The 16,248-nt window shown below is 39.2% G+C and overlaps 2 protein-coding genes across 4 annotated transcripts in view; both read left to right on the forward strand.

Moving 5' to 3' along the window:
* Nucleotides 1-2,120: 2,120 nt before the first annotated feature.
* Nucleotides 2,121-6,766, forward strand: CNGA1 (cyclic nucleotide gated channel subunit alpha 1). The gene is made up of 7 exons (XM_051618295.1): nucleotides 2,121-2,248; nucleotides 2,568-2,630; nucleotides 3,000-3,029; nucleotides 3,153-3,251; nucleotides 4,163-4,270; nucleotides 4,417-4,523; nucleotides 5,355-6,766. The coding sequence occupies exons 1-7, from the start codon at nucleotides 2,121-2,123 to the stop codon at nucleotides 6,764-6,766; spliced, it is 1,947 nt and encodes a 648-aa protein (XP_051474255.1).
* A 3,321-nt stretch (nucleotides 6,767-10,087) lies between these two features.
* NFXL1 (nuclear transcription factor, X-box binding like 1) overlaps nucleotides 10,088-16,248 on the forward strand; it is a 45,901-nt gene continuing 39,740 nt past the window's right edge. For all 3 annotated transcript variants that reach the window (XM_051617791.1, XM_051617792.1, XM_051617793.1), the window contains exons 1-7: nucleotides 10,088-10,322; nucleotides 11,635-11,805; nucleotides 12,168-12,277; nucleotides 13,403-13,536; nucleotides 15,217-15,395; nucleotides 15,562-15,723; nucleotides 15,821-15,921. In XM_051617791.1, the coding sequence (XP_051473751.1) occupies nucleotides 10,178-10,322; nucleotides 11,635-11,805; nucleotides 12,168-12,277; nucleotides 13,403-13,536; nucleotides 15,217-15,395; nucleotides 15,562-15,723; nucleotides 15,821-15,921 (1,002 nt within the window). In that variant the 5' untranslated portion in view covers nucleotides 10,088-10,177. The remainder of the gene's footprint in view (nucleotides 10,323-11,634; nucleotides 11,806-12,167; nucleotides 12,278-13,402; nucleotides 13,537-15,216; nucleotides 15,396-15,561; nucleotides 15,724-15,820; nucleotides 15,922-16,248) is intronic.

Consider the following 16,248-nt stretch of genomic DNA (forward strand, 5'->3'; position numbering starts at 1 on the left):
TGGGTTTGATGATCAGGCAGTGAGGTGGATCAAGAACTGGTTGAAAGGAAGAAGTCAGAGAGTTGTAGTCAATGGGGCAGAATCTAGTTGGAGGCCTGTGACTAGTGGAGTCCCTCAGGGGTCAGTACTGGGACCGGTGTTGTTCAATATCTTCATCAACGACCTGGATGAGGGCACAGAATGTACTCTCAGCAAGTTTGCTGATGACACCAAGCTGGGAGGAGTGGCTGACACACCAGAAGGCTGTGCTGCCATTCAGAGAGACTTAGACAGGCTGGAGACTTGGGCGGGGAAAAACCTGATGAAGTTTAACAAGAGCAAGTGTAGAGTTTTGCATTTGGGGAAGAAAAACGCCATGCACCAGTACAGGTTGGGGGCTGACCTGCTGGAGAGCAGTGTAGGTGAAAGGGACCTGGGGGTCATGGTAGACAGGAGGATGACCATGAGTCAGCAGTGTGCCCTTGTGGCTAAGAAGGCCAATGGCATCCTGGGGTGTATTAGAAAGGGTGTGGTTAGTAGGTCAAGAGAGGTTCTCCTCCCCCTCTATTCTGCATTGGTGAGGCCACATCTGGAATATTGTGTCCAGTTCTGGGCCCCTCAGTTCAAGAAGGACAGGGAAGTGCTTGAAAGAGTCCAGCGCAGAGCCACAAGGATGATTAAGGGAGTGGAACATCTCCCTTATGAGGAAAGGCTGAGGGAGCTGGGTCTCTTTAGTTTGGAGAAAAGGAGACTGAGGGGGGACCTCATCAATGTTTACAAATATGTAAAGGGTGAGTGTCAAGACGATGGAGTTAAGCTTTTTTCAGTGAAGACCAGTGATAGGACAAGGGGTAATGGATACAAGTTGGAGCATAGGAGGTTTAAGATGAATATCAGGAAAAATTTTTTTACTGTAAGAGTGACAGAGCATTGGAACAGGCTGCCCAGAGAGGTTGTGGAGTCTCCTTCGCTGGAGACATTCAAAACCCGCCTGGATGCCTTCCTGTGTGATGTACTCTAGGTGACCCTGCTCTGGCAGGGGGGTTGGACTAGATGATCTTTCGAGGTCCCTTCCAACCCCTAGGATTCTATGATTCTATGATTCTATGATCATTCTTCTTCCTTTTTGTGCTGTGCTTGACTACAGGTTGGAAGTACTTTCTTTAAGATTGATTAATTCTATGGCATTTGACTTTACATAACAGTGGTGCAGCTACTCATCTGTCAGATTGTGGCCTGCAGACATTTCTATACTCTCATTTCACATGCACAGCGATATTGTTACTGCAGTGGATAGCATCTGTTTTATAATCCTACCTAAAAAAGGTCCTGTCAAGAGCAGATCACACCTGTAGACACAACTCATGCCAAAAGAGTTGGCAGTCTCATTGATGAGACAACTCAGAAAATTCTAAGAACAGTGGTGAAAAGGGAGAGTGGCAGTTATGAACATGACAACATTTTCTATTTTTTTAGTATTGAGATAAGCAAAACAGACATGAATGGCCACTAACATTTCTGTTTATGTATTTATGTCCAACTTGCAATATGAGTAAGGAGATTCTACTATATCAGCCTTCAAGTTCCTTGTTACAGAACCTACTTTTTCGTCTCAATAGAGTATAACTCTCACATGTCATACATACTGACACATCTTTGGACATCCCACCAATAAATGCTTTCTAGTCTGATTTTCAGGATGTCACCTGTGCATGAATTTATTTATCCATCCTGTTACAATAAATTATGAGTGTTTGGTTCAAAATCAAATGAAACAGTAGTAGACGTTTCAAACCCAACTGTCTAAATATCTTCAAGATATGTGACTAGGCTCAGAAGAATGACCTAAATTAATGCTTCCTCTAAGAGAAAGATGTGTTGAACATTCCCTTTACCAGCAATTGCCTAGTCATTCAGCACACTGAAGCACCCACAGTGCCCTTTCTTGTCTGGTGGGAATGTCGTGGGAGAGAGGAAACTGAAAATACTATTGTTGGTTTTGGGGGAACCAGGATATAAAGGATTCATCTTTAGGAAAAAAAAATAATAAAAATTGCTTGTTACTTTTGCTAGTTGTGAAATGTCTTATTTCTTCTTAAAATCTGTCTTCCTCAATCACCTAAGGTAAGACAAACTTGATCATGAAGGTAGGAGTCATTGAGACCCATCACTCCCATACAACTGTTCCCACTCTGGTAGTGCAAGACACCAGTGACAACCCTGGACCAATGGACAAAGGGGAAAACAGGTATGCCAAATTTACCATATTGTGTCTGTTTGTTTGTTTTTCTTTGATAATTTGCATGGAATTAACTAAGCATAGATACTCGCCATCATCTAATTTTCTTTACCCCCTATTAATAAACTAAGTTTTAAAGATTGTTATATATTTCTAATTGTTTATATTTAGGAGAATAAAAACTGTGCTCCTTCAGTTTCCTTAGAAAACTTTGCTTGTGATTAAAATGGTGATGAACATTCAATGACTGCCTTTCCGAAGGCAACAAATGACAGTTTGGATTAAATGTTGGGGTTTTTTTTATATTTCAGCAGATATTATATAACTGTGTTGTTTTGCTGTTTCCTAGGCAACAGTATCTACCTGGTGCATTTGCACAGTACAATATTAACAACAATAGTAATAAAGATGAGTAAGTATCTTTGCCATTTCATAAAATGAGAGTACTGCCAAATCAGTTGTTTAAGCAGCACTCAAAAATTTTAAATATATCTATTAATTTATTTATAAACAGAGATGTCATTCAAGTAATCCTGAAAGAAACTGCATATACATTTGAACTTCATGCACATAAATAACAGTGATCATTCTCAATACCGAAGTTATTAGCATTATATCTATTAATTTAAAATAAAAATAGTTCTATGTGAATACAATAAGCAAAAATGTTTTTCAGTCCAAACACCTAAGTATGATGTTATACAGATGATACTAATAAATAAATGTGGAAGTAATGGCTATTGCTTATCCCATGAGCCTGTCATATTCTTCCTTTCCTCAGAGAGAAGAAAAAGAAAAAAGAAAAGAAGAGGTAAGATAAAGAGTAATAACGCTACTGTTTCTTAGAAATAGTATAAAATGTCTTAAGACATTTAATTTATTTGCAAATTTGTTTCAACTTAGTCTGTAACAACATTGTAAATCTATTTCTTAGCAAGTCAGAAAAAAAAAAGGATGGAGAAACAAAAAAGAAGGAAAAAAAGGAGAAAACCAAAAATAAAGATAAGTCCAAGAAGAAAGAAAATAAAGAAGAGTAAGTATTTTTCATTTAGGTCCTGCTGTGTTAGTCTAATAAAATTGCTTTTGATGTAAAACTGAGTCGATTCATGGACATGCTGTAAACAAGATGCTTATACTCCAGTGAATGAGTGTACAGACTGCTGTTGTTCTCCCTGGAGTGGAGTTGTTCTGATTTAACTTCCTATGTGGACAACAGGAATATGCATGCATGGAATTGAGCTGAAAAAGATAATCTAGAAAAATCTCATCTGGATTCTGATAATCCAGTGTTTTTTGGATAACACTTTGCAGCAAAAGATGTGCCAGTGTAAAGCAATCTCTTCCATATATAAGAGCACCTACAAGCAAGTAAAATCTTCTATGATCTTAAATTTCTTATTTTACCTTTAGCTTGGTAAATTCATAATTTTCTGGCCACGGAGGAGAAACTTACAATAGTGTGGTAGGAACGTGTGTGGAATGTTTTCTTGTTCTTTGGTTTCTTTACCTAAACTATGCCAATGTTTCACCTTTCTCAGAGTAAGACTTTTCCCTGTGAGAGAGACACAATTTGTCTCACTTATTTAAACATTAGTAGTCACATCATAATTTTATTTTTTGAAAGATTATAAATCACTTATCAGACAAGACAGTTAATCGGGCAGGAAAAAACCCCAACTTTAGATGGCTGAAATTACATGTGCCAAAATAAACTTAAGTGGGACTGCCAACTTAAGTGGGACTTTTCTAGCAAAATTTAGCTTCTAAAGTTTGCATCCTATGTCACACTTAACAAGCAGCTTCATGTTCTCTATGCATTCAAGCAAGGAAGCTTAACCTTAATAAAGATAATCTATTTTACAATGACAATATCTGGAATGCTTCATTCCTCAAAAAATGTTATGTGTTTTTTAACTCTCTCATTAAATCTCCTTTCTTCCTTAGGAAGAAGAAAGATATTTTCACTATAGACCCAGCAGGAAATATATATTATAACTGGTTGTTTTGCATCACAATGCCTGTCATGTACAACTGGACCATGATTATTGCTAGGTGATGTACTCCTTTAATGACTACAGAAATCTTCTGGCAAATCACAGTATCCTTTAATAGAAAAAATAAAATAAAATAATCACTGATTTCATGCAAGTGTTTAATTTTCATTTGATGGTAACTTACTTTTGTCTTTTCCTATACAGAGCCTGTTTTGATGAGCTGCAGCACGACTACTTGTTGGCATGGTTTATTATAGATTACATATCTGATGCCATCTATGTTGTTGACATGTTTGTACAGACAAGAACAGGTAAAAATACTCAATGATTAAGTATTGCTCTTCATATATTTGTGTCAGGTAGTTTAAAATATTCAGAATTCTACTCTTGTTATCTGGGTACCCTTGATGAGGTGTAATATTGAAAAAGGCATCAAGATACATCTCTGAAAGACAGGAGTTTGTGACCTGTAAAAGCAGGAGAAACTGATGTATTACGTAAAGAATACATACAGCTTGGGGTCAGCCAAGCATGAGGTATGCTAGATACAAGCTGCTTCTGCCTGCTGATGACTCAACAAGAGAAAATAAACATGCAATGTGGCAGGATCAGGCATTCTGAAAATTCAGCACATAAATCTGGATTTTTTCTTTAAGGAGATTCAAGTACATACTTGATTTTCAAGACCATTGAGCAAGCAAGATATCCAACTAACTTCAGCTGCAACTCTTTCTTTTAAAGTCTACACCTACCTACATCCAGAGCTACTGAGTAGATGCATTCAGTATGGAACTGAAATTCCCATGTTCAAATTCTCTCCCCGATTAACCACCCTTCCTACAGCCAGTGGAGTTTTTCTAGGGGGTTGGGGCTTTTTTCATATGTTCACCATAGTGGAAAAGTGGAGGGAAAGAATCAGAGCTAGAAATGTTTCTTTTACAAAGTTTACTGTTTAGCTCAAGCTCAACCATACAGCACTAAGCTGAATATTTTGAAATAAGAAATTGCTTATTAAAAAGTAAGAGAAGTTATGTATCATCTGAACTTGCACCCAAATTATTTTTCAGAGTAAATTTGAACTGACATTAAACACAACACAGCTGAAGTTTTAACATTTTTTATTATTTCCAATTTTATTTTAGGTTACCTGGAGCAAGGTCTTCTGGTCAAAGAAGAACAAAAGCTTCGAGAGAAATATAAGTCATCTTTGCAATTCAAATTAGATTTTCTCTCCATCATACCAACTGATCTCTTATACTTTAAGTTAGGACTGAACTACCCGGAATTAAGAATAAACAGACTACTCAGAGTAGCTCGGATGTTTGAATTCTTCCAGCGAACAGAAACAAGGACAAACTACCCAAATATCTTCAGGATCTCTAACCTTGTCATGTACATTATGATTATTATTCACTGGAATGCCTGTGTGTATTATTCGATCTCGAAAGCCATTGGATTTGGGGCTGACACATGGGTCTACCCCAACATCTCTGACCCTGAATTTGCCCGTCTGACTAGAAAGTATGTCTACAGTCTTTACTGGTCAACACTGACCCTGACTACTATCGGTGAAACCCCCCCTCCTGTAAGAGATTCTGAGTATTTCTTTGTGGTCATTGACTTCTTGGTTGGAGTATTGATTTTCGCTACCATTGTTGGTAATGTGGGCTCTATGATCTCCAACATGAATGCTGCCAGGGCAGAGTTTCAAGCAAGGATCGATGCTATCAAGCAGTATATGCACTTTCGGAATGTGAGTAAAGACATGGAAAAAAGAGTTATAAAGTGGTTTGATTACCTGTGGACAAACAAAAAGGCTGTGGATGAAAGGGAAGTCTTGAAGTATCTGCCAGATAAACTAAGAGCAGAGATTGCAATCAATGTTCACCTGGAAACACTAAAAAAAGTTAGAATTTTTGCAGACTGTGAAGCTGGTCTGTTGGTTGAACTGGTTTTGAAACTCCAGCCACAAGTATACAGTCCTGGAGATTATATTTGCAGAAAAGGAGATATTGGACGAGAGATGTACATTATCAAAGAAGGCAAGCTGGCAGTAGTAGCTGATGATGGAATTACCCAATTTGTGGTCCTAAGTGATGGCAGCTATTTTGGAGAAATCAGCATTCTTAATATCAAAGGTAGCAAAGCTGGCAACCGAAGAACAGCCAATATTAGAAGTATTGGATACTCTGACTTGTTTTGTCTGTCTAAAGATGATCTCATGGAGGCTTTAACAGAATATCCAGACGCAAAGGCTATGCTGGAAGAAAAAGGCAAGCAAATCCTAATGAAAGATGGGTTGCTGGACATTGAAATTGCCAATTTAGGAAGTGATCCTAAAGATTTGGAAGAGAAGGTCACCTACATGCAAGGAGCAATGGACAGATTACAAACAAAGTTTGCCAGGTTGTTGGCTGAGTATGAAGCTGCACAACAGAAGCTGAAAAAAAGACTTACAAAAATTGAGAAAATACTGGAACCAGTTCTAGAGCAAGAATTTGCAGACTTAGAAGAAGCAGATCCATTGACAGACAAACCTGGAAAAGCAGAATAAAGTACGGGAGGATGCCAATAAGACTTATAGTCAAATCCTGTGTGGGGCTGAATACATTTCTTTCAAATCTTTGTAGGACCTGACTATTAATTATTAAAAACTATTTGTTGTAGAAATGTAATTTCCTGCAAGTGCACATATTTGGCAGGTTTCGGCAGGAAAAGGAAGATTTGAGAAACAGGATGGAAGAGAACACCTTGCTCTCGCATAAACAGGTGGTATTATCTGCTAATGCCCTATGTACTCTTTATGTAACACCACTCCACAGCAAACGGGTTCAATTTACACACGGCCCTCTACTGGCATGTACTGAAAGTTTTGCTGACTATTTAAAAATAATTTATTCTTGTCTACTTATGGAAGGAAGGAAAGGTTTGGTAACAGTTACATTATTTGAAGTCTATATAGGAACGAACTATGGGGGGTTGGACTAGATCACCTTTAGAGGTCCCTTCCAACCCAAAACATTCTATGATTCTATGATTCTATTCTATGATATTAAATTTGTGTATAAATAAACACCTTTTAATATCTCTTGATTAATATGAGGTTAACTAAGTATGGAATATTATATAAAGAATTAGTATATCTACAATGCAGATATGAGTACCAAAAGCTGTAAGATTTGGAAATTATTACCTCATTGGGTCCACATTGGCAAATTTCTTGAAATGTAAGTGCCCAGTTTTTAAGGGTCCTTTTTTTTTTTTTTTTTGATACTACATGCAAAGATTGGAATAGAGAAGAAAATACAATTTCTGCAAGCATTGGTATGACAAATCTGGTTGGCTCAAAGTCTAGCTGTTCTTTCCACAATAATAAGAAATACATAATATTGAAGACTGCTCTGATCCATGTAATAATATGGCTGCTGAATATGGGCTATCATGTTTTTAAGATCTGTGCTTAGAAATGTTTACGTCCATGATATAACAATTGTGGATGCTGGAAAAGCACAAAGGGCAGACATGACAAAGAAGCCAAACTCTCCCTGCAGCATTTTCTGTAGCTGCTGTTGGGGAAAAATATTACTAAATAGGTTATTTTTTTCATTCATGGGGTATTTCTTTCTTCTGCGCATAACTACCATTAAGATAGTCAAAGCTACTGTTTCATATGTCAGATACATTTTCAACTGCTTTAAAAAGCATTCTCTCAGTAGATTTTTTCCCCCCTAATTTATGTCTTTTTCCATTAGCAAAAACTGTTTTTATTAGTTGTGATCTCAGTTGAGTGTTTTCAGCTGGGTATTTTCAGTAGACTTTGATCACAGGCACTTATTGTTGGCAGTTTGGTGACAGGGAGTGAAGAAAGGAACCGAAAGGAGAGAATGGATAGTTCTGTATTCAGGACAATTTTATTATCCTAGGCAATTGAACTGCCACTCTTAAAAAATACATATGTAAATATTACTATTATTTAATAATATCTCTATGCTTCCATTCTCCTCCTTAATAAGATGGAGGTACTATAAATTTGATCTTTTGTAAAGTGCATTCATTTCTGGCTGTTACATTTTTTTTAATGTTGATAGGTTTCCAGCATGCCAGAGATCTAGAAATAACTACTGATTTCACTGCAAGGTTTAAATGTTATGAAGTAATTGATGCACAGGATATATATGGAACAAGGATAAATGTGAATACGAAACAGCTGTCCATTCATTGTTGATCCTTGTGCTTTGAATGGCATAATGTGCTGGTGTGGGGAAGAAGAATGCCATCATTTCATTAAAGACACCATCTGTGCATGGGACAAGCATTATTCTGGCATTTAACTATATTGTGAATGTTGGACTTTGCAATCATTCTTCCAGTTTGGGTCTTGAATAGAATTTGCAACCTGTATGTCAGCAGCATCCGATAGGGCTGCGTTTTATTTCACCAGGCACTTAGGAAGCACTTTTTTTCCCTTCGTGTTAGAGCTTTGTATTAGAGAAATGTATGATGTGAGTTTTAATTAATAAAAGCAGAGATTTGCTGTTCTTATTTTTTTGTTTCTTTGATCCTTCAATCTACAACACAAGGTGCAGTCACTAGCTGCCTCTTTCCTGAGAATAAAATTTATTTCATTTAAAACGCTTCAAATCAGAATTGACCTTGTTAGAAATGAAATGTAGTGTTGTTTTCTCATCCTAGTGTTAGAAGCATAGTGTTGGGGTTTTTATAGATATGCATATATATATATATATACATATACACACACACACCCTATTGTTAGGAATATAATAGTTTGTTTAAGAGAGAAGTGAGATATCTGCACATTCCAATGACACCTGGGATGGTTTACGGTCCAAGAAACTGAGGGACTTAAGTGGGCTCCATCTGGGGGATCCAAATATGGAGCAGGTTTTATGGCCAAGATAAGACTGAACAAAGCCAATTCTATCTTGCTCCTCGGGGCAGGATGACACTAATGGGTATAGATCATTCTGGTAACTGGGAAGACAGCCAAGGGGGCAAGAAAGGTCAAAATTATACTTTAAAAGGTAAAACATAAACTGCTAGAATGGAATGTGTAAACAGGGGCGGAAACTTACAGGATAATGACAAGTGTCGGATAGGCTGTAAACCCTGGACTGCCCAGCCAGTGGGGAAATAGGGGAGGGAACTTTCCTAGGGAACAGGGAATATAAACCGTAATTCACCTTGCTATGGGTGTGCCTACTTGCTTAGGTCACCCATTCCTGCGAGAGTGTAAACAAGCTGTGCTTCGCTGAGGGATCAGTGGGCCTGTTCACCGGCGCGACAAACGCTTCTCACAACCTCCAGCAGTTCAGTTTTCAGACTCATTATTTGAAATCTTGTACTATTTTAGTTTTTAACATGTTTGCTGAAAAAGCTCTGGATGCAGAGCTTCCCCCTGGCACAGCAAGGCAGCACACGGGAGCTATCAGAAAACGTCGATGAGATTTGCGTTACGTCAACCTGCAGTTAGCAGGACCTTCCAGGAGCTGCACAGGCTCTTCAGGATGCATTCTGTGCACTGAACCATAGCGATCGCTACAGTAAAGCTTCTAAAGGTGCTTGTAAAATCTCTCATATGCTGAAGAAGTTGGGAGGAAAAAGCACGCAAGAGCTCCTAGCAAAAGAGCTGAAGTCCCTGGAGGCCACAGCGGCAGGCGAGGCGAAACGCGAGCACCAAGCCAGGCAGCGCCCGCCCGCGCGGGGAGCGCTGGGAGCTGTAGTCCTGCCGCCGCGGGGAGCGCTGGGAGCTGTAGTCCTGCCGCCGCGGGGAGCGCTGGGAGCTGTAGTCCTGCCGCCGCGGGGACTCCTCGGCCTCCCAGCGCCTGCCGCCGCTTCCGGGCGGAGGGGCCGGGCGGGGAGCTCGCTGCGGGGCGGCTGCCGCGGGGCGGCTGCCGCGGGCGGGCTCGGCCTCCCTCCGCCGGCCTTCGCTCACTGGCGGGGAGAAATGGAGGCGCCCTGGCGCCAGGGCGGCCGGGGCCGGGGCCGCGCCAGGCCTGGGGCCGGGCTCGCCGCCCGCGCTGGGGCAGCTGCCGGGCCCCCGGCGCCGAGGGCCCGCGGCGGTGCCTCCGTGGCTGGCGAGGGGGCCAGCGGTGAGTATCGTGTCCTCCCTCCGAGCCTGGCCCGGGCCGTGGGGAGCGCCTGCAGATGCTCAGGCCGAGGCTCTCCTGGGCGGCGGGGAGGGGAGGCGGGCGGGGGTGAGCAGCGGGCCCGGCCCCGCACCCCCGCTGCTCGGCGGCAGCCGGACGGTGCTTGCTGCGGGTGCCTGCCGGGGCGGGAAGGCGGCAGCCTGGGGCCGCAGCTGTGCGCTCGGGGGCTCTGCCCTCCCCGGGGTGCACAGGCGGTGCCCTGCGAGCGGGAGAGTATGAAGGAAAGGATGGAGCAGCTGTTCCTCAGTAGGGCCGGGAATTCTCGGGAATGCTGCCCGCTAGGGACAGCCGTCGGGTGGGCCGCTCGGTGTGGGCCGCGTTGCTCCGGCCTGGAAGGTGCCGGCTTTCCCTTGCTCGAGGGCGGCTGTGAGAGCCAGTTAATGTCCACGTAATACTTAGCAGGTAGAGAAGTACCAAATACCGATCTCTTGTAAGTGGCAAAATAGTTTTTTAAGGAAAACACTAAAACTAAACTTGATGGAACCCCAGTAAATGTACTGGGTGCAATAGTAATTTGGAAAATTAGGTGTTACTTAGGACCTGTGATCTGCTGAAGACCTTTATATCTCCACGATATGTTATCTTAAAGTCACTTTGGTATATGATGAATTATGTTAAGCTATATATATATATTTATCCATATGAGAATCTTCCTCTGCTTCATATAAAATAACTTCAAAATTGGCCTGTATTAATACTCTGTCACTTTTGATGTTGCCAGGTATGAAATAGCTTGAACCTACTATTACAGTAATGACTTGATGGATGGATGGAGATCAATAGAAGTCATAATTTAAAAAGTACTAAATACTGGGAGAGGTATCTGTAGGGTATCAGAAAATTATAGCAATGGCTCTTGTCAAGGCTCTTGCCTGATTTTTATTTTTTTTTATTTCCTCATGCTAGGAAAGTTGTCTTTGTGCAGGATGTGATTTTTGGTGTTTATTTTTTTGTTTTGTTTCTGAGTAGCCTTTTCATAACACAGCATTATCGATGCATATGTTTGAGTATGTTTGGTTGGATTTGTCAGCAGTAATTGACAGATTCCTGCTCTAAATTTTATGGATAATCATGGTGAAGAAGAAAGCATGATTTATTTATTCTTCTGTGGTATTGAATATGTAGCAGTGTACTGCCCTTAAAAACAAAATATGCAAGCTTTTTTACAGAAAAGGACAGTTGAAAGTACATAGAACTGAATGCATTGTCCTGATTAACTGTCATGGTATTAATCATTAATCTGTTCTCTTAATAGAATTATCTTCTCAGAAGAAATTTGATGAAATTAAGAAGGCTAATCAGGCTGCAGCAAAAAAGTTAGTTGAAGACCAGTTTAGCTCCTCATCTGAAGATGATGATGAAGATGCTGAAGTAAAACAAGGAAAGATTTTGGACAAAACATTTACCATTTACACCAGTCAAACTGGTAATTTTTTTATTATTTCTTGACTTTTAGTTTGGTATGAAATTATAAACAATGCTGTATTACTGGCTATGTATTGGAATTTTTCCATAATTGGAAGGAAAACACTTTATACTCATGCCTTTTATTAAAAATACTTGTTCCAGCAGTCCATGCTGGTGGTACTTTTCTGCCTTTTTATGCAGAATCCATGGTATAGTTTTGAAACTGTCCTGAGTACTTCTCATATTGTGGTTTTGTAATAATATATGACTGGCCTCTGTTCGGAGGGGAAGAAAAAAGCAACCAACTTTTACAGCAGTCTCAACATGTACAGAATAGCAGATCAAACATTACTGATTGCTTTAAAAATCTTTGTGTTAAAGATGGAGATGCAAGTGAACTGGAACGTACAAGACAGTACATGAATGAAGCTTTTCAGTCAGGTGCTATGACATGTCTGATCTGCATTGCTTCAGTTAAACGGAACCAAGCTGTAAGTGTTTTACAGTTGTCTTTTAGAATAAAGCAAATACAATATTCTGAATAACTTGTGTTCAGTTATTTTACTAAGGTAATTATAGGGATTGATACTTTTTAAATGATAGATTCCGAAATGCCACATTGAGCATCTTTGGATTTTTCAAACACTTGAAGAAATAAGTGCTCATATATGTAGCTTAAAATCAGAATATGTGTTTTTAATGTATGCTTGTTATTGTAATTATAAATAGTTATTTTTAAATGTTAGAGAGAGGCAGATGAAAAAAAAAAAGTGCAGGAAGGCCAATGTGTGCAGTTGTGTTTTCAATAAGCCGTGTTCTAGCAAACAGAAAAGCAAGGAAGTTTGGAAATCTTTTTCTTAGTTTGGTAGCAGAGCAGCTAAGATAAACTTTGCTGCTACAGATGCTGATTAGGTGAAAGAGAAGGGTGGTGTGACTGAGAAGATTGCCTTTTTTTTGTATTGGTACATTTTTGCATGGGAGAGATTTCAGGACAAATCTTCACTTCTTTTGTTTTGTATCAACTTCTTTTTGAGGGAGAGCTGGGCTTGTTTGGTCTAGCAGAGAAGAGGCTGAGGGATGATACGATTGCAGCCTCTTTATACTTGGAGTTGTGAAGGTGACTAAAGCCAAGGTCATCTTTGTGGTGACAGGGGTTGTAATAAGAGACAATGTCACAAACTGGGGCTTAGGAGGTGTAGATTGGGTACTGGGAAATATGGCACTTGCAGCAGCTTACCCAGGATGGCTGTAAAGTCCCCATCCTTCTGGATTTTCCAACTTCGCTAGGCAAAGCTGTGTCTGAACTGAGTTAAATTTGCAATAGTCCTACCTTGGGAAAGAGGTTGTGCTATATGACCTCCAACAGTGTGTTTATATCAACATTTCTGTGATTATATGAGTATTTTGGGCTCCATAAGCCTTGGCAAAATCTTCCCACAGCATCAGGAAAATAAGATTATAGCAATTAATCTGTAACAATAGGTGTAATTTTTCTTTGGAAACCCATTTTTAAAATGGAAAATAGCAACGTGATATTTCTTTAGATACTACAGATGGTTATCAATGGAAACAGAAACAAACCTAGCATAAAGAATTGACAGATATCTGCTCTTTAGGTCTGGAGCTGTTGTGGATGCTTTTGTATATTTCACCTGGTGTGTATCCAAAAGTGGGCAAAGGACAGCCTTTTCCTTGTGTCTTCTCCTTTGACAGATGATGATTTTGGGAAGAAAGATTATCCCTGGCCATGGTGAGCTCTTCAGGGTACATTTAAAAGGATACTTTTATTGTGAAAAATGTGAATTGGAATTACTTTAGCAAGGAATGGTACTTGTAAATAACATGTACATGAACACACAAAAAAAGTTTAGAAGACTGACTTTTCTATCTTTTTTCTTAATTATTTTTAAGTTTTCATTAACATGATCGAGGAATATTTCACAGTGATATTAAAAACCTGATGCATCATTTTTGATTTAACCTCTGAGGGTAACTTATCTGTCATGTGTCTCAACTTCTAGTATTTATTTTTGGATGGCTTTATATATTTATCACTTTTAAAATTAGTGCTGTAGAAGGAATATATTTTACAAAACAGTTCTGAAATAGCAAGATTTAGGGATTTTTAGGGTTTTTTTAAGTCTCTGTTAACTCAAGTATTAAAACCAGTGTTGTGGTTTTATGTGAGACTGGATAAGAATAAGGTAATATTGTGGTTGCATGAATAATGAAGCTTGCTTTTTCATTAGTTTTGTGACTGAAAATTCAGTCAAGGTTTCTCTGTGCGTGTTTGTTCTGTGCTTTATTTGCCCACCTACTTTTGTGTTGAAACTTACGGTGATACCTTTGATACCATATTCTGTCAAATTTGATTGAAAGTGCCTGGTGGATACCAAAGCTCTGTTAATGTGGGATCTCAGAGAGCAAGTTTGCTTAGGAAAGAAAGCATAAAATTGTTGGCTTTTAGTGTCTCAAGTTGATAATGCTTATTCTACTACAGGTTAGTTTTGTGTTTAAGCATAATGTTTGTAATGAAAAAAATTCAAGTTGAATGGTATTTTATTTAACATGATAAAATGGTGCAGTCACAATGGAGATAAGGTTTATGGCCTGTAATGTATTATATAGGGGCAGATTGACATTTTGTTTGATAGAAATGGATACATGTGTCGTTCAAAGCCTCTGCTCTCTTAGGTGGAGCTCCTTGTGTGTTTTCTTTTCCCAGAGAAGCCAGAAACAGGAACTGCTTTGTTTTTCATGCCTTGTTTTGCCTCCCTCATCCATGGCTTGCACTTGGAAGTCTTTAGGGCCTGTGACACAAATACATTACAGATTTTTGGTGCCTATCTCTGTTTAGGAACACATTTTTTTTTAATATCTGACACCATCAAGGGTAACAAATAAAGGTGTGCATCTTGCAGTATCTAAGATGCTGAACTGATAAATTCTAAAATATTTCAGGTCAAATTTTAATCACTATATATAGTTTTAATAGGATGGCTAAATCTTGTTTTTACATAGCTTACAAATTGCTACTGGTAAAAACCTTTTTTTTAATATCTTTTGGTTGGGTCTGTTTAAGTAAGTTAATTATTGCATGCATTCCTTTGGTATTACTTGACATAAATATTGTCCTACATGCTCGCTACACTGAATTTTTATATATATGCATTATTAGAGAAAAAAGGATTGCATTGATAAGACAATTCCTTAGACATTCTAGTGAATGTATTGTAGACTCAGACATGTAGCAAGACCTTTTATTGTATATTATAAATTTAATTATGTTGTTGGTTACTATAGTTATAAAAATGTTAATTGATGGCTTGGTAACAGTCTTGGGAAACTGGAATAATAAAAACTGCTTTCCTTTTAAAAAAATTCTTCCACTAATTGTTTTTCTTTTCACTCCCTTTTTCCCTTGTTGTAGTCCAAAATGTAGGTTTGAATACAAACGGTCTGAAACTCCCAGTAGCTATTACTGTTACTGTGGAAAAGTGGAAAATCCAACACTGGACCCATGGCTGGTGCCTCACTCCTGTGGTCAGATATGTGAGAGGGAATTCAAACCTTCTTGTGGTCATAAATGTTTGCTGCTTTGTCATCCAGGTAAATCCATCCTGTCCCTTGCTCGTATGATGTGTATTTGTTGCTTTTACACAGTTTTACTTAAAATCTGCTCACTGTATTTTAAAACGCTCAGAATAAACCAGATGTTGCCAAGGCTGCTTTTGCTACATGGCCATTACTGAGGTCTTCTTTTTCCTGTGCTTAGGACCCTGTCCGCCTTGCCCGAAGATGGTCACAACAACCTGTCACTGTAAGAAAGCTAAACCAGTGCCGCGAAGGTGCAGTGCCAAGGAATGGTCATGTCACCTGCCATGTGGACGAACGTTGCTGTGTGGACAACATGCTTGTGAGAATTCCTGTCATGCAGGTAGAACTGCTTTCTCAAACTTCAGACAAGTAGTTGGTTTAATTGTTAGGATACTTAGCAATTCCTACTCTCAATATCACTTTGCAATTACATACAGGAGATTGTCAGCCTTGTCCGCGAGTTAGTAAACAGCGGTGCGTTTGTGGAAGACAGACAGCAGAAAGACTTTGTGCAAGTCCTCAGTGGCAGTGTAGTCAGGTATGTTGAAGCTGTCCTTTTTAGCTTACTTCTCATCTTTATGAGTTTGATTGTTCAGTGTGTTAAGGATTGGAAAAACGCATTCATTAGGAAAATAATTTTTTAAGTTTTGGAAGTGCAAACAAAAATGTAAGCAGCAGCGCTCGAGAATGTATCTACTTAGTGGCCTAGTTCATGTCTAGCAGTAGATAAAATGTCCCTGTTCTGGAATTGTGCTATAGTTATGCTTGCAGTGAATTTGACCATGTAGATTCTGTTTTCTTGTACTTGAGGTTGAAATTTCAGCTGCTGTCTTCAGAAATAAGCATGGAATCACAGCTTGGTAGA

This window comes from Apus apus, chromosome 4 (assembly GCF_020740795.1).
Source record: "Apus apus isolate bApuApu2 chromosome 4, bApuApu2.pri.cur, whole genome shotgun sequence".
Taxonomy (NCBI): Eukaryota; Metazoa; Chordata; class Aves; order Apodiformes; family Apodidae; genus Apus; species Apus apus.

Bases quoted from the DNA above. Each gene is read 5' to 3' on its own strand.
- CNGA1 (XM_051618295.1), top strand. From the start codon at position 2,121: ATGAAGGTAGGAGTCATTGAGACCCATCACTCCCATACAACTGTTCCC. The intron at 3,252-4,162 runs GTAAGTATTTTT...TTTCTTCCTTAG, and splicing joins AAGAAAGAAAATAAAGAAGA to GAAGAAGAAAGATATTTTCA. The intron at 4,271-4,416 runs GTGATGTACTCC...TTTCCTATACAG, and splicing joins TGGACCATGATTATTGCTAG to AGCCTGTTTTGATGAGCTGC.